Source organism: Nesoenas mayeri, assembly GCF_963082525.1.
Source record: "Nesoenas mayeri genome assembly, chromosome: 16".
Lineage (NCBI taxonomy): Eukaryota > Metazoa > Chordata > Aves > Columbiformes > Columbidae > Nesoenas > Nesoenas mayeri.
Window position 1 is genome coordinate 9,171,912 of NC_137562.1, and position 18,605 is coordinate 9,190,516.

General features: G+C 43.3%; 1 protein-coding gene across 1 annotated transcript in view; it reads right to left on the reverse strand.

Annotated features, from left to right (window-relative positions):
* Nucleotides 1–2,476: 2,476 nt before the first annotated feature.
* The window catches only part of NKAIN4 (sodium/potassium transporting ATPase interacting 4), a gene marked incomplete at its 5' end in the record, with an annotated part of 41,513 nt that continues 25,384 nt past the window's right edge, over nucleotides 2,477–18,605 (reverse strand). Inside the window, 3 exons of the mRNA XM_080354649.1 lie at nucleotides 2,477–2,938; nucleotides 5,988–6,048; nucleotides 13,197–13,394. Of these exons, the coding sequence (XP_080210775.1) occupies nucleotides 2,850–2,938; nucleotides 5,988–6,048; nucleotides 13,197–13,394 (348 nt within the window). The 3' untranslated portion in view covers nucleotides 2,477–2,849. The remainder of the gene's footprint in view (nucleotides 2,939–5,987; nucleotides 6,049–13,196; nucleotides 13,395–18,605) is intronic.

Genomic DNA, 18,605 nt, shown 5'->3' on the forward strand with positions numbered 1-18,605 from the left:
AGTAGCTGCTTGAAACTGCGGTGATGTGCTTTTGGTGTAGATGCAGCAGTAGTAGCAGAACTGCTTTTGCAGGCAGCAGTAAGGATGAGCGAATGTTTTTGGCTGAAACATCACCTTAAACATGCAGCTTCGGGTTGATCAAAACAGTTTGCATATTCCTGTTGTTATTCAGCAAAGTGTTTGCTTGGGAAAAAGTCTACCTAGAAAAGAAAAGCAAAAGCACTTTGTTTTGTGTGTTTGTTCTCTCTTCAAAACAAAGTGGGATTTTTTTTTTTCCTGCTCTAATTTCCTTTGTAAACTATTCTGGGCATCAAAGTTTGGAGGGGTTGGGGTGGAAACACTGCTCAAGGAGTTTAGTTTCTTCCCCAGAGTTTCAGTCTGGATTTTGAATTCTTTTGAATTTAAGAATGTTATTTGTGTTCTTGTCCCTGTCAGTTGATCTACTGAAGAACTTGCTTGCAATCTGTAAGTCGATGACCCTTATATGGAGTCTAGTCTAATGCTGCACGGTCCAGCTGCTTCGTGCCTCTGGCCAGCAGACAGGGGTTGGTCTTGGGCTTAAGCTCTGCTCATCGGTCTAGGTCAATGTCATTGTTCTGTGGGGCCTTGTGGTCTATGAAAATTCATAAATTTGGAGCAATGAAGAAGAGAGACCAGGGAAAAATGCAAGCCAGGACAAGGAAAAAAAAGCACAGTGGGAGGAAAGGAAAGAGTGTGATCTCATCAGGAAAGGACAGATAAAACTGGGGTGAATAGGGTAATGCCATTAGGGGATGAAGAAAAGTGATTCTGTTAGAGTTGTGGCACCAGGGAATTGCATTATCAGGAGAGCAGCTGACTGCTGACAATAGGGTGATGCCATCTGAAAATGGGAGTTCATGGTTGCATTTAGCTTCTAGTCAGTGGTTGTAGAATAGGTTTGGTTTTATCCAGCATTTCCTTCAACAAACAGGAGTTAAAACCAGAAAGCCCATGTTCCTGACTCCTAGCTGTTTTATAAATTTAAACTTAAGAGCAGTTGGATATATTTGTTGTTTTGCATCTTCTTGAACAGGACATAAAAAAGACCTTTGGTTGTCATGAACTGATTTTTGCAGCAGGTCAAGGGCATCTGGTACTCAGTGCCCAGACTGCAAAACTCCATGAAACTCCATGGCATCATTAGCTGAGAATCGAGTATCTGTTCCTCCTCTCCCTCCCATTCATACATCTGGAAGAAAGGCAAGAGCTAGGCTGAAATAAATCAACAAAAATCGCTCTTTGGTGGCTGCTGTGAAATTTATAGTGGGTCACCTTATCTACTGCTCAGCAGCTGTTTTCACCTCCTGTTAGCCAGAAATAAATATTATATTGTGCTGGCAGAAGCTCTCAAATGATAAGTGATGCTCTGAAGACCAGGACTGAAAAACAAAATTATCTGTGTACTTCATTAGTAGCTTACCATCTTACCAAGACCTGTGTGAGGAAGTTTTACATTGCTAGCTTCTATTCATGTTACAATCTCCCCATATAGAAAACTTTGTTTATAAGTACTAGCTTCTTTCACAAACAGAATTTGTCATTTTAAGAAAAATGCAGCCCAATCCCAAGCCTGTAAAAGTGTGATGTTTCTCCAGCACGCTGCTGCACCAACCCAGTAAATCAGGGAGCTGCTTAAAGCTCCGCAGTGTCTGCAGACTATGGAAAATTCCATCCCACTGTGACAAAATGAGAGGGAAATCAATATTTAATCTCCTGTAGCATCCCTTCTAATAATGCCATAGAAGCCCCGAAGTTACAGGGAATTTAACTGCTTTGCAAAAATTACTCATTCTCCTGGTCTTGTGCTGTAGTGACAAACTGGGTAGTAAGTCTGTGCTACGTTAAAGAGACACATCTACAAATCTATTTGGGGGCAGTTTTTTGTCCCTCAGCCCTACTTTTCTCCCCCATCTTCACATCCTTCTTGTTGCCAGGACTCTCCAGCAACATTATTCCTAAAAACCAACTTCCTTTAGCAGCTGCTTTAAAAAATGTCTGCACGTGGAACTGCCTTCTTGGAGCTCGATTTAGAAAGCATGAAAAATGCATATCTTATGGCTGCTTTAAACAGATGACATTGGCCTTTATGTTTGAGAATCTTATTAAGAACCAGCTTTTAAGTGGACTGTGTGAAAGTGTGATCTTGTGCCTTCAGCAGCGAGGAGGGATTATCAGAGGGTGGCAGCTGGAACTCAGCGATGGGTCTATGGGTGGTATGAGAGGAGCTGCTGTGGATGAGTCCCCTTTCTGCTTGCTGCTCTCAGCTGAACTCTTGGGATGCCCCACACATAATATCTGCTGTTCTTGTAGTCAACAGAATTTATTAAAAAAAACAACCAAACAACCAAAAAAAAACCAACAAAAAAAACCCAAAACCACACAAACAACAAAAACAACCCCCCCACACCTTAATAGCAAACCTGTGCCATCCGGCACACAAACCATCTAGTACTTGGTTTAATTTAATTCACCAGTGCATTAGCTTTGTACCCTATGAGTTCCCTACAAGCAGGTACAGGGAGACCCTGTACCCAAGACAGGGTCAAATTTTGTGGTGCTACCATGAGAAGATTATCAGAGGATGACAAAGGTGTTGTCAGTGATCAAAACTGCATGGATATATATGTCAGAGCTCAGTTAATGGCTGTCTGTCCACAGATCTAAAAGACAGTAGTTTCACCCCTCTGGTGTCCACTTGTTCATTCTTTCCATTCCTTAAAAGCCTGCTGGAGAAATCAACCTGCCCGGAGGAACAAACCCAAACCTGTGGCACCGTTGAGCCATCAGACTAAGAGGCATGCATGGCCTCTTAGCACAGGAGATGATACTTACAGGTATGTCTGCTTGAACAAAAGGTTGGTGGGTTTTTCATTGACATGGTAGAGAGGAAATGGATCAAATCCACCAATGAAATCAACTGAAAAAAAAAAATCAAAACTCAAATAAACAAACAAACATGGCCAGAAAGTTGAAGGGAAATGAAAAGAAGAAGTTGGTGTATGTCAATGGCATAACACAAAAATAAGTGAGAGAACAGAAAAGTGATGTTTCAGGTATGGATTGCCTGCTGGAAGTCTCTGCCTGTGCAGACCTCTTTTCCAGGATCCCCTGTGCCAAGAAGGAGATCCAGCTGGCGCAAGACTTGAAGCAGAGAGCTCACAAGAGACGGAAAAACACCAGTGTGTCCTCGGCCTCCTTGGATATTGCCACCACGAGAGAATGGAGCTGGCAAAACCAGAAGAAGTTGGCAGCACAGCAATCCCCAGGAAGGCCATATATTAACGGTAAAATAGGAATTTTCTTGCCCCACTTGTCTTTCCTGCAAGACACACAACAGCAGCTTTGGAAAACTGCAAATACTTCATTAGCTTCAGCTCGGATATTTTTCACGTCCCCTCTGCCAACTCCATTTCTTTTAATTGTATACAAGTAGGAACAATGCTTCCCTTCTCCAGCATTCACACAAGGGCAATGCAACTAAACAAGGAAAATTTCAAGTGTCAATTCCCCTAGTAACCACAGAAGAATTTTCCAAGACACTCTTAGTTCCCCTGAGATTAGAGGCCAGGTCTAAATTACTGAGCTCACCAACCCAGTCAGGTCAGTCAGGGTACGATATGATGTGATTTGTGACTGACCTACTACGCCTTGCAAAAACCTTTAAAACAGATCCAGCTTAGATCACTTTTTGGTGCCAAGTTAGTGCATTTTGTTTGGAAGTGTGAAAGCTCTCCAGTTCAAAGCCACTTAAAAAGAACTGGGGAGTCTTAGCAACTACATAAATGCCTGATTAGTTTTTCTTTCCTGAAGGTGGCACTATTCTTTTAAATTTTAGCTAAAGAGTTTTAGTATTTTTTTGGTGAAAAAACAATCGAAAATATATTTACTAACGATATTGGAACTGGAAAAAAAACCCAAAACAACCTCTTAAAATATATTTACAAACCAAGGGACAACATATTCTAACCAATTCCATCTTGAGGGATAGCTTCATGCTGATACTGTGATTTTGGAACAACTGTCACTTAATGAGAAAACCTGTAGAGGTTCTTAGTTACTTGGGGGATAATTTCCAGGAGTTCCAGTGAGACTTGACCTTTCCTCAGCCACTTTTGAATATGTTTGAGTATTTTAAAATCTAGACAGTCTGCAGTTTTGAAAAGCAGATACTAACTATATTAGCTCAGTTGTGGAATGCCTGAATCAGGAAACCTTAAAGAACTGCAATTTTCAGTAACTATCTAGTATGTTGAACAAACAAAAGTCCTGGCTTCTGAGCACCCAACCATGGAAACACTCAAAATCCAAGTTACTTAAAAAAATCTTAACTGTGGTTCATTGTTGCGAGATATTACAGTGCATTAAACACATCTAAAATATTCTTGCCCACAATTCAGCATTAGTAGATCCCTACTGCTGTGTTTTCTCATGACAATCACGTTAGCATGAGCTTCCTGATTAATGTGCCTCAGCACTTATAATTACTTCATGCTGCATATCAAAGCAACATTTAAAGGAAACCACAAATGGAAGAGAAAATTAAAACGCAGCTCAGATTTGTCCAGGTCACTGGAAGGATCTACCACTGTGAGTGTGAAATATTGATGGTTTGTCATTGTTAATTATTCAAGCTGGCATTTTAACTCCAAGCTGGGAAACGGAGGGAAAAGGAATTTGTTAGTGGGAAAAAAATACACAAATCCTGAAATTAACAGCTCTGTTTCTAGATAATGCTTCCTTCCATGCGGTTGCCTGTCCTAACAAATCCACTATAAAAAAGAGCTCTGTCAAGTTGTTGCTTCACAATAGTCAAAAGGGGCTCAGAGCTCAAGCTATTTAGCTAATATAAGAGCTAGAGGGTAATTTTAAAATATTGCTTATAACGTAACACCTTTGCTAAGTGCACTGCCAGGCTCCAAACAAATGATCGATAAAGTCAGCAGAGTGAGTTCAGCCACACGGGAAGCAACAGAAGAACACGAGGACAAAGAAAAGCAACGTTATCTCATCTCACTCCCATGAGTGTAACATTCGTCACATACTTCCAAGTGTTCAGTTCAAAGCTGTTGTTTTTCAGCTGAAATCCACACCAGCTGCTCTTTAAAACAAAAAGCTACTTACACAAACCTAATAAATGTATTGAAGAAGTGCCACTTGGATACAAAGCTGTTTGATCAGATCCTTACCTGGAGTAAACTGATTTTCTCATTCTTCAAACATGCTGAGAATTCACAGAAAAGCAACACATTGCCAAAGAAATCAGCCTTCACATTTATGTGAACCCTACGTGTCCATTCTTATTTTGCCAAATTATTGCTCTCAAAGGGAGTTTTAGAAGGGCAAAGTAACCAGGTTATAGATATCTGGATGGATCCCAGAAACCCAACCACCCACATGATTCTTCTGAGCCTTTGCTCTTCACTGACATGTCATAACACTTAAAATATATCCTTTTTTGTATACCAAACGTGAGAGAGTTAGCTCCATCTTGTGATTACAATACAGGGCTTCCTCTGCTTTTAAATTAAGTGGTCAGGTTGGTTCTTGGCAAGAAATCTCATGCTCTACTTTGTGGCATATGATGCTCAGCAGGTGACCTGCTTGAGTACCAGGCTGTGTTCCTTGTTGTAGGTGCTCCTAATTACAATGGTAATATTTCAGTGGCATTAAGCTATAAAAGCTTGAAGACAGAAGCAGCTGCCCAGTTTCTCTAAAGCCTGAGTGAGCAGCCAACACCAAGCTTTTTTGGGCTTAGAGTAACAGAATTACAGCATCTAACACATGCTGATCTGAGAAAAAAATATCTCACAGTACAAATAGCTGATCCTTGACAGGTAGGTAGTGCCATATCACATAGAGAGATAGAAAGAAGTCTGGTGGCAACTCATTCCTGATAGATGAACATCTGAGGGGGGAATAAAATGTAATAAAGCCTTTGCTTTCCTTATCTGTTGGTAAATACTTACAGCTGTCTTCTTCTTCTGTAAAAACACTGACAACATAACAGGCGTAGACAAAGCCCACCAGCTGGAAAATAGAGAGAATAAATCATTTTAGCATCAGTCTTGCAACACTGGTCAAAACCTACTTGGCACAACTTCAACAGCCAATATTTACTGTCAGCTTCACAGCATTACTGTACAGGTGGAGCCGAGTCCTATTTGCTGCAAAGTCCAAACTAAAACCCTGCAAGACCCATTCTCACCTTCAGAACAGCAAAAACTTAGTTAACCATGAAAATGATGATGTACTGGCAGCAACATTCAGAGACACTGAAATCTTTAGCAACTTGGGCTTGGAGATCAAAAATGCATTGGAAAGAAATCCCAGTCTTACTCTAGCTCTACAATTTCTGTGGTTACTTCTGTCTTTGGAGGATAAACCCTTCTGCATGGACTAGACAAGTATTGGGCTTGCAAAGTCAATGGGCAGAAGATGATAGCAGTGGTCTTAATTCACAAATTGCATAGATAAGCAGTAAATTGTCAGCTCCTGGGAACTAGTTAGAAGGAGGGAAGGAGCAATAAACCAGTGGGTGCCTCTCAAAGAACAGCCATCCTGGCATGGTGCAGCCTGCAAGTCAACCCATTGCTCAGGGAAATCTCTGCAGCGGAAAACCAGTGAACATTAAAACCGCAATTTAAAGTAGTCTGGTGGGTCTGTCCTTAGCTGGTGGTTTGCAGAAGCTCTAAAGCATCAGAACAGCCTCATGCAGTTTCCGTGGTGAGTTGTCACTCAGCCCGAATAGAAAAACAAACTTCTGGTACTATGGGAGTTAAGCATCCTCACTCCAATAGGGCTTTATTTTGCTTTACCTTCTTCAAGTTAATCAAATATCCTCCCCATCCTTCATTTTACATCTTTACATAACACCCCACTTAGCGAGATCTTGGTTGACAGTAACTGTATTAGTAAAGTTATTGTGAGACGTAATTGTTTTCCACTGTGAACTCAATTCTTTTGAACAAGAGTTAAAATGTAACATACAGTGACTCACTCCAAGGGAAGACAGAATGATGCATAGTAGGGCTTGAAAAGTGGAGTTCATTCATTTTTAATTTGACAGAAAAATACATCACACCAGAAAACAAAAGGCAAGATAATGAGATTTCTACTGGGGAGTTATAACGCATTTGTGATTTCTCCTGCTCTTCCTGACAAAACACACCATGTTGGGAGGAAAGCATAGCTAAACCTTGTATTTCTTTTACAATTTTCTATAATCATCTGAAAGACAAGCCAGCTCTGTCTTGGGTGAGCCTTATGGAAACTTGTCCTGGTACCTCAGTGGAGAAGAAGTCGCTCCCACTCATTCCCACTGCACATTTTTGAAACCAAGGCTGCTTCATAGTAAGTTTCTATGAGCTACAGAGGACTTTGTGCAGAAAATATATATATACACACCTATATATATATATCTATATCTATCTATATCTCCTTCTGGGCATGATAGTAACCACAAAGCCACATGTAATGGCCAATCTAGTTTTACCTGATGACTTTTAGAATTGCCTTCAAGTAGAAACATTGCTTTTTAAAGGCAAACAAACAAAATATGTTTAAAAAAAAATCAGAACAATCAGAGATTTTTCTTCTGACAGAAAAGCCAGGGAGCTGTTTTTCTTTCTGCAGTTTGGGGCAGGTTTGGTGGTCCCAGATGTGTCCTTACATCACAAGTAGCCTTGGCTGTGTAATCAGCAATTAGTGCTCATCAGTTGAGTTGGGGTAGCTACTGATGTCATCACTTAGAGGTACTCTTGGAAAAACAAAATGCTTCAGATTAAAGCAGTCCCAGCATCCAACAGGATGTCGAACCACCCCCCTGCACACGCTGGTCTCCAACACAAGTGTGTTTGTGCTCACCCTAGGATCAAATCAGGAGTATCACAGTATGTTTGGGATTGGAAGGGACCTCAAAACATCATCTAGTCGGCCACACTTTGAGTTTGGAGATCCAGACTTTTCCATTTTACAGGACATAAGGTCAAATCATGCAATTTACATACACACAAACATCCAAGTAGGAAAGATGCATCTTGAACGTGTGTCCTGATTCCAAGAGAACTCCAGGAAGGTTTTCTCTTTCCCCAGATTTTCCATCACACCTCAGAGCAGGGACTTCGGGTTAATAGAGCCATGCAAAGTGGCAGAAAGCTTCACAAAGACCAAGAATTTGGCAGTAATTTCACTCTTGTTCAAAGTTCCATCTTGGTTGCCGATTTCAATACAAAAGAGGGGCTTAAGCTCTACAATACCAGAGAAATAATGATAATTCTTAGACCTTTGCAAGCTATGTAGGGGAGGTGGAAGAGGAGGGGAAACGTCAGTGATGTAAAACGACACTAAGCTATTGCACTAATTCCCCAAAGAATGTTCTTGGGCTTTAGCCTCCGTTGTTGTTTCTTTACTTGTTCTACATGTTCAGTACCAGCTTCCTCCAGGCTGCACAAGTATCCGATTAAAGTTTTTATTAGGAACACATGTTGTAGGCAGGTGTGTTCAGTCAGCCTGTCAGACAGCCTGGGAACACACATGCTGCCCAACAAAAGAGGATGGAGCTGGGGTGTCCTGAGCATTCTGTAGACAAATGAACAGAGCAGGAGACATGGGAAGAGACACGTGCCCAAAGGGAAGAAGGAAAAGTCTGTACATCCCTCTCCCTTCAGTCATCTGAGGTTAATTTTTTAATAGTGAGTTGAAAAGCGTTCACAAAACAGCCGCATTGAACTCAAGTGCTGGAGCCAGGAGGGCTGAATTACAGCAAGATCTACAGAAAAGGAGCTGCTGGCTGTGAGTGTGCAAAACACATGAAGGATGGGAGGGCAAATTTTAGGTGTTGATCATGTAAAGTCTTTGCTTCAGCCTACATCTGTCCTAGTGAAGATTCTGGGCTCTTCAGCTCTTCTCAATAGAAAAACTTGCCATTGGTTTTTCCACTACAGAGAATATGTGCAGAGTCTCCATCTTCAGCACAAATGGATTGCAGGTCTCACTTCTAATCAGAACTAATGAAGTGTGTACGCTAGAGGGGGAAAATGAAGAGATTTCTGCTATGAGCAAGCAAAAATCCAGCTTGTGAAAGAGCTAGTGTGGCCAGATGGCCAAAAAGAGGCAACCAAAATCCTTTGATTCCTTGACCTTCTTTACTCTTTGGATGCAATTACGGCCACTGAAAATCTTGCTTCTGCCAACAGCAAAGTATCTCTCGTGCATTGCTTCTCACATAACATCTGCTGTCAGGGCTTGTATCGCCGCCTTCCTGGGAACCTTCCAACCTGTCAGTCTGAGTGAACAGCAGACAGGCAGGCAGCGAGCTCTCTCGGTTGGGAAGACATTTCCAATTTCCATCCCGTTCGGCAGAGCCTCAGGAAAAGCCAAACCCTCCCCTCTCCCAGAACTGCCATATGGACAGCCCAGAGCTATGCCAGGTATTTCCAAACCAGAAATCACTTCTTTCCCTGCTGGTTGCAAGTTAGGGAGATGCAAGATGAATCCTTGCTAGGATTAAAAATAAAATTAAAAAAAAAAAAGCCGCTTTTTCTTTTTTTGACAAACTAGTTGCTGTTGCATTTCCTAATTGGGTTGGTAGGATTAGTTTTATAGTGGCATTTCTGTACCAGCACAGACTTTAAGATGTTGTTGTAATAAGCTTTTCTCTCCAATATCTTCTGTGCTAAAGCACTGAGAAAACCTACAGCCACCTGTATCATGCATGGTGAGTGATGTGAGCAAATCTGATCCCATTCCAGCTTAAAGGAGTTGCTTTTGCCTTTAAGAAGTACAGAAAAGCTCAGAGCGAAAGCAGACTGAGACCTTATGTATCTTCAAATGTATGCCCAGGAGCAGGATAATATAGTCAGCAGGAGTCCTGACAGCAGACACTGTGCTCACCATATGGGTTCAGGTTTGTTTTCCCTCCCCTTTGGCAGGCGAGATGGAATTTGGTGAGATGAACTCAGCCTTACCCCAGGTACGCAATATGGTGCTCTACAGCTCCTCAGTAGTCTCAAGGAATTGGTATTTCCAGAAAACAAGCAAAAATGTCCACAGCTGGGCAGTGCTTAAAGAACATGCATTTCACACTACTGTATCTGGAATTAAAACAAACCAACCAACCCCAAAACAAACAAAAAACCCCAAACCAAAACCACCACCACCCACACAAAAATGAAAACAAACAACATACACAAAAAAGCCTCAAAACCAACCAACCGAACCCCCCAAAAACCCAATCCAAAACAAAAACCACCATACAAAAACCCCCACAAACCTCTCCACCCACAACTTCCAGAAACCATTAAACAATTAAAGAAAAAAACCAACTACAGAAAACAGAGTTTTGCCTGTCCCTTGCCCTTCTTAACAGAGAACTGACTGTTCTGGTTCCAAATGAGCGGCAGACAAGGAGGGAACTGGGTCACGTCCCTCGCCGCATCCCCTGAGCCTTCAAGTTCCCAGTCATGTTTTCTGTCCTATTGATCTGGTGTCCCTGCCTGTCTGCGGTACAGGCGCTCTGGGAAGGACAGCAGCCTGTAATAAAATCTGCCTTAAAATGAGATAAAGGGAACAGAAAAAGATCCTGGCAGGGATCAAAGAGTTTGACCCTCAGAGACTAAAAAGGGAGAGGACGGGCTGACTGTTTGCAGGCAAGGCCTGAATGGGAATGTGAAAAGGCTCAATTTCTGCCTTAACTCAGCAATGCAGAGAGGAAGAGCTCTATTTCTCCCTCTACATGACAAAATTACATGAGCATTTCAGAGATGGCAGCAGTTACAGGCCTGGGGCTTCAATACTCTATTACAGGACAAGCAGAAACCTAGTTCACCCTGCACTGCTCAGCCCATATGGCTTTCTTGCATACACATATTTTAGCCTCATTTCCAGGGTTTAGGATTTGAAAATCCACTGCAACTTAAATCTCAGGGAGAAAGAAAATGTTTACCTAATTCCTATTTTATCTTATAGTTCCCTCCTCGGTCTCCCCATCTGGCCCTTTGCGGTATTTTGCAGATGCACAGAGAATATTGTCACGTGCCTTTGGGAAGAAGCAAAGGAGAAAACACTGCCGGAGACACAGACCCCCAAATATCAGCATGACTTCTTAGCTCAGGACTATGTGCCTACATTAGTGAGTTGCTATAAAACAAAGTCAGGACCACTTTTTAGCTGAAACTTTAACCTGGGGCACAGGGGCTGGTGCCAGCCCAGGCATTTTGGGAGGATGCTCTAATAACAGTAAGAGACTCCTGCACTTTAAAAGTTTGGGATGTTCTGACTTCAAAGTCTGTCAATTGTGTCGTCAAACTCAGGAAAGAACCAGCAGCATCAATCCTGTTCCAGTCAACAGCCCTTTCTAAAAGACAAGAGGTTTTATTCTTCTGCATGCTTGGGTTTGCTTTTCTCATACATGCACATCAAAGTGACTCTCAGGACAGTTTAATGCAGATCATTTTCCCTGAAGGGGAACTAACCAAATATTAACAGCCAGCACACATGCCAGGGAGTCAATCCAGCTCAGGAAACAGGAGCTTCTCTGTCTGCTGCTTCTTTTGTGACATGGCAAGAAAGAAGCCAGGGTCTGTCCCTCCCTGTGGTTCACTGGGTCACACGGATCATCCCATCTAATAGGAAATGCAGTAGAAAGTTGTACCAAAAAGTGTGCAGAGAAGTACTTGGCACTCCAGCAGCTTGGAATTTCTCTATTCATTACCCCTCAACATTTAATCAGGGCATGTTACCCTTTTTTAAGCCAAAACTGAAAGCTCAAATGTGAACGTTTCACCAGCCCACGTCCGTTTGTACTTAAAGCCTTTAACCACAAATAACAAAGCAAAGCAGATTAGGAAGATGCAGGCTGCTAACTCTAATGCTGCTACAAAATTCAAGAGTACCCATGAAGCAAGGGGTACAATGGCCATTTTGTTTCAGTTAATTTTGCAAACAAGTGAGAAACAATTCATAGCGAACATGAAGGACATTGAATTACTGTGGAGTACTTTAAAAAGCCTGTGGAAGACTCTGTTGAGGAAAGAGCTGATGGAAACATTTAGTGCATGTATCTTAGGTGTCAGCAGAAAGAAAACATGCTGCTTTCTGCTTCCTTAAAGTTTCTTTCATTTTCTGGAGATAATGATCTTCTCCCTTTGTGGACAACAGGATGACCATGAGCCAGCACTGTGCCCTTGTGGCCAGGAAGGCCAATGGCATCCTGGGATGTATTAGAAGGGGGGTGGTTAGTAGATCAAGAGAGGTCCTCCTTCCCCTCTACTCTGCCCTGGTGAGACCCCATCTGGAATATTGTGTCCAGTTCTGGGCCCCTCAGTTCAAGAAGGACAAGGAACTGCTGGAGAGGGTCCAGCGTAGGGCAACCAAGATGATTAAGGGAGTGGAGCACCTCCCTTATGAGGAAAGGCTGAGGGAGCTGGGTCTCTTTAGTTTGGAGAAGAGGAGACTTAGGGGTGACCTTATTAATGTTTATAAATATATAAAAGATGAGTGCCATGAGGATGGAGCCAGGCTCTTCTCGTTGGCAAACAATGATAGGACAAGGGGCAATGGGATCAAGCTGGAACACAAGAGGTTCCACTTAAATTTGAGAAGAAACTTCTTCTCAGTAAGGGTGACAGAGCACTGGAACAGGCTGCCCAGGGGGGTTGTGGAGTCTCCTTCTCTGGAGACATTCAAGACCCACCTGGACATGTTCCTGTGCAACCTCACTTAGGCGTTCCTGCTCCAGCAGGGGGATTGGACTAGATGATCTTTTGAGGTCCCTTCCAATCCAGAACATACTGTGATACTGTGATACTTTTATTTCTTCACAACAAATGTGCACATATGTGCTCCCCCCCTATCTCTAAGGCATGTGGAGTAAGATAAATCCTTGCTCAGAAGGGTCTCTGTCCTTGTCAAAACATGAATTTCCACACCCTGCCAGGGACACAGAACAATATGTTATTCTATGCTTGTATGTGATGCATCACTTCAGGTGTTAGGTTGCTGTGATCCATTTCCAATTCTTTCAAGCAATATTGTTCATAAGAGAGAATAGGAGAAAAACCAAATAAAATTTACAGAGGCTTTTTGCAAACAGATGATACCAAACGGCATGAAAAATATGGACCAGCCTCTGTGCCAGGAAAAAGAACAACAGCATCTCTTCAATGATTTGTACTCACCGCGATCAGGATCTGGAAGGAGCTGTGCATGACCTCGATGTACCGGTACTCCAGGGCGCAGCCGATCACAGAGACGTAGGAATGGCTGTCTAGCCCTTTGATGCCAGACATTGATGCCTCCTTCCTTACGCAGCCAGGACCATTTTCACTCCACCATGACTGGTGCCGGGAGATGTTGAATGTCAAGAGTTCACTGTCCTAAAGAGAAAAGTTTCAGAGATCTCCATAAGAGTGCTGGATATGCTGTCAGGTGGAAGAACCACTTTGCTAGTGGTTCCTGTGCCCAGAAAAGTGCTCTGTTTTGGGGTTTGGAGATTAACCTTGCAAATCTAGAAGAAAAGGCTAAATGAGGCAGCACAAAGCACCTTGTCACAGAATCATGTGTTATGGGTCTCTGTGCTCCCCAGCAGACAGAACTGAGAAATATGAACTTCATAACCCCAAGGTGAGTTTCAAAACCCAACAGATCTTCCTCTGTTCCTAGCATTTAACACATCTAACAAGTTCTTTTACCATTCCTGTCTGATTTCCTTCCACACTCTTCACATGTGGTGCTTCTACATCTTCTGCTGACCTTACTGACTGTCAGCCTGAGATCAGGTTACCCAGCGGAGCTGAGCTGACCTCTCGGTGATTATTGCAGCTTCTTTTAAACACCTCCCCAGCAACTCCTTATCATCTCTACCCCAAGAGAGGCTTTTTGTTTTGCTCTTTTCATCTTTGCTAATTCAATAATTTAAAACATGCCATGGTGGGGGTTACACACATAGTGCAGGACTTTGGTATGCAACTGGGAGCTCATTTATAATAAAAATGACAACACTTTCCTCACATTTGGGAAAAAGAGTAGTACTCGCTGGAGCACCCATGAGAGCTTCTGGATTTTGAGCTTACAGGACATGTCAAACCCCTCCCTGCAGATGGTAAAAGGTGGCTCAGAACTAGCTCAGATCAGCCGCATCACTTCACAGACGGTGTTAAGTGCCAGGTGCCCCAGCAGCCCCACGGTCACTTTGATGCAGAATCAACTCCCCCTTCCGACCACAAAATGGGCAAGGGCTTGGAAGTTTTATTCTAAAGGACACATTATAAAATGGATCAGGCAGAGAATCTGTGTGTCTCTACAGGGTAGAAACAGGTACTGGATATAGACACCCCAGTAAACCATTACTAAAACTTTTAGCACCAATCCATATATTACTTCACACTGCTCATGCCAGGGTCTTACACAGTCCCTATAGGAAAGAAGTGGCTCCCAGAACAGCAGCAGAGCTTGGGATGTTCAAGCTTCCCAACGCGGGAAACATCATATGGCAGCTCCTTTGCCTCAGCTCCCTATAGAGTCAAGAGGGAAAAACAGATTCAAAGCAGCTAATCCAGGCTCCTGCTCCGAATTATCCTCTGGAGAGAAGACTTGTCTCCACAGCCAATACAGGGATCTTGGCCAGGCAGCCCTGCAGATACAATTTTGTGTCTTCATGTTTGTTTCCAGAAGCAAACTTGAGTTACGAGAGCAGAAAATTTGAACGCTAGCCAGAAAACCTGTGACCAGAAACCAACTGCCCCTCTATGCACATTGTGTGGTTCCCTCCGCTCCAGCACAGATACTCAAAAACAGTTTGCAGAGCCGTTATTAAAATATGCTGCAGGAAGCACATGTTAAGAAATGTGGACAATTAAATGAGAAGACAGCTGCCAAACTGCCGACACAATCACCACAACAGATGGGATGTGTGTTACAGTAGATGGAGAAGGGCACAGAGATGAAGTGTGGCACCGGTGCAAAAGCTGCCTGAATAGCAAAGACAACAGGGAACAACTCTGTTAACAGTTGGGAGTTTAAAGGGAGCTATCTGCATTTTAAAGGCTATAGGGAATAATTATTAGATTGGCGTGTACACAATAGTGCAGACAGTACAAGGTGCTGTGCTATCTGCGTTTCTAGAGACAGTTTTGCAGCTTCTCACAATTTTGGCAGAAGAGTCTGGGTTGCTCCCTCTGCTGGGCACTGCTCTTCAGTGGCCCACAGGCATCCTGCATACCCACTACATCACATCTTTTCTGCAAAACTTGTTCTTTCTCTCCCAAGTTTGCATGCTCTGAGACACATGATCTTCCCCAGCAAGAGATCTCTGTGCTCTTGCCTTCTCACAAGCCACACACCACTGGTCGGGGAAGGGAAGAATCATCTTTCTCACAAAAAGGACTCAGTTCCTGCCTATTTGCCTGGGGCTTCCCTCAGTCAGCACAGAAACAAAGTGGTTCCACAGGATCTACTCTTAAACTCCGTCCCCAGGGCTTCCCTCTCCCAGCTCACAGATGGCGCCTTCCCAAACCTTCTGCCTCACTGATGCAAAAAGCCCCTTTGGTACCTTCTCTGCTCCTTCCAGAGGCATCGATGTGGATTTGGCAAAGTAAGAAACTGGCTGCTTTCCTTCCCGAATCTCCCTTTTGTCAGTCCTTATAGAATTGGCTCTGGCTTAAATTTGCTTCAGAAGCCGAGCTTGCTTGTGAATTAAGCCTGAAAAAGCAGAGCAGGTGCTGGGCTGGAGGGAGGCAGGTGGAGGAACAGTAGGTCCAAACCAGGATGAACTGCTCTTTGCCTACAATCATGCTTCAGCTTCATTAAAAAAAAAAAAAAAAAATATATATATATATATATGTGTATATATATACTTCAGTTAAGAACAGATTGGAAAAACTGAGCACATTTGCACATTTGGATTCTAAAGGCACCACAACGACTTACAGACAAGCCATCCATCTCACAGATGTAAAATGAACCCCAATGGCACATGTGGAGTGTGGATGCCCTCACGTTCACAGAGACACCTTTCTGAACAAACGTCTGTCTGAGCACTGCAGGGCATGAGGGCAGCATGAATGAAAGGGTCTCAACATCCAAAGGGATGTAATTCCTTTGCTTGTGTCCCTGGTTGGGTGTCCTTGGAGGATATCTGGGCTGATGGGGAACAATAAAAGAGTGTTCAAGGAAAAAAATCACTTGATTGAGCTCCAGTTGCTCAGTGCTTGCTGGGAGACTGGCAAAAATATTCACAGGGTGTCTCCTGCGGTTCGCCAGCTTCATTTGCAAGGAGGTGGTTGAAGATAAATGAAACAACAAAATAGAAGCAGTGTGCTAAAATCAGGAGAGAAACAGTTGCAAGAAAGTTTAGGAAACAGGTGTTTCCCAAAACCTTTCTGGAGCACATTTGAAGTCTAAACACACCGAAATGCTCCCAGAAGGGGTATGCAGGTTGTTAATCATCCCCAGAAGCGAGTCCTGCCGCAGGGGGAGATCTGTGTGTAACCGCGCTCCCCCCGGCTCTCGACAGGCTGCTGTTTAAGGGCTATCGCTTCCTCTTTAACCTTCAGCCTGGAGAGAAATATGAGCAAAGAGTGACACCAGCTCCTTCTCGGGAGCATGTTGAAAGCCAGCCAGAAAATCACATATCACTCCAAACTGTTGCAGCACCTGGTTGCCATCCATTTGCTATCAGCGTGAGAGGAAGAAAACAGCACTAAAACTGTAGTACCTGCATTTTATAGGCTATTTTCCCTTCCCAGCCTCACCCCACGGTGTCCCATGGGGAGCTCACACCTACCCCTGACACCCACCGAGCCAGCTGTGCTCCTCTTAAACAGTTTTCTGAAAGCTGTTCTGAAATGGCTTTCTAAGGGACGCTATCAGAGATGATTTTATTTCTTGTTGTTAACAGCTTTCTGAACCACCTCCCCCCAGATTTCCTTAATTATCAGGCAAGCCAGCAAGCTAATGGCTCTGGAAACAAATTGAACCCTGTATGGGAGCCCCTAGAGCAGAATAATTTTAAGTCTTTTTGGTTCTAAATATTTCCTATCAAAACAGGAAATATAACGTTTATCTTTTAGTCATGTGTGCTGAATAGCTGGATACCCTGAGCCAACAGAGAACCACTTTCATTGTTTCCCAGCAGGCTTGTTGACAATGCCACAGCATTTAGAGGACAAATCCCAGGCTTCCAGTTTCAAAATTCAGATGGAGTTGAGGGACAGTTGTAATCACACATGCATTTATCCATCCTCAGATTATTTTTGCAGGTACAAAGTCATCCCAAGATGCCATCCAGATTCTCTGGGATACAAATAACCTCCCCATCTGACTAATAAGGGCTGCTTCCATTTCAAGAGGAGATTTAGACCACACCACGGCTCTGGATTCAGATCAAAGCACTGGGTAGTCAAGAGAAAATATAAAGAAAGGGTAAAAAAACCCAACCCAAACCAAAACACATCCTTCCAAGATGAGTAATTCCAGAGGGAAAAGACAAAGGAATACATTGAAATACACACCACCAATTCCTCAACCCCCTCTGAACGTTTCTCAAGTACATGACGAAGAGTCAATCAGAGTGGCAGCTGGACAGACAGATGCTCATATGTCTTAACAGAAGGATTTTAATAATTAACTCAGACCTGGTGGCTGCAGGAGGGACTGTGCTTCACACTCAAGCAAACAGGGAGAAGCTTAACATGTTATTTCAAGCACAGCCTAGAAACTTCAGAGAGCTCCCGACAATTCACCTAACCAAATGGCCAGGCAGACAAAGAGAAAAGAGGGTGATGGAACAGGCACAGGCCAGGAGGAGGAACAACAATCTGGAAATTCAGCTGTGACTCCCCATGAGCAGCGGTTAGGCACTTTTGGAGAGGCTGCATTTCCCCCAAGTGTGCTCAGAAGGATGAGCAGAGCAAGTCAGCACCGTGATGCTGCCAAAAGCCGCTCAGAGACACATCATCTCTCTGCCAGTGCTGAGAAGCAACCCTCCAAACCCAGATTGCTCCATCTCTTGCCTGCTTGTTGGCAAAGCACTTAGAGGAAAGCTGGCATGGGCTATGTGCTTAGGGAGGCCCTTGCAGCATAAAGGGATGTGTTTTCTTAGACACTTGTGCTGATCCATTTGTGTCTGGCCACCTAACAAAGTTCTGCTTGTTCCATATTCCACACTCTTATTCCTACTAAGAAGAAATTACAAGATAAAAAAGTGACAGGATAGAAAAATCAGGCCAGTTTAGTCCTTCCAGGAAGTAGAGAATAGATTCACAATGCAGGAAAGATAGTTTTCCTTTTCAATAAAAAGAACTCATCATAGTTATAACTAGAGGTTAGGAGGCAGATGGTTAGCAAATAGTTATAACTACCCTGAGCAGGTCTGGCCAGAATAGCCATTCTTGGGGTTTCCATAGCCAGGAGAGAGCAAACGCTGCTGGAGGAACCTGGAGGGTAAACAAGCACGTCGGGAAGTGTTGGGAAGTGATTCAGCAATTCGACAATGATGCACCTAGCAGTCCATAGTCTACTGATGACACAGAGTTTATAACTGGGGGGGTCTCTTAACCCCTTTGCCAGATTACTCATGGGTTGACATG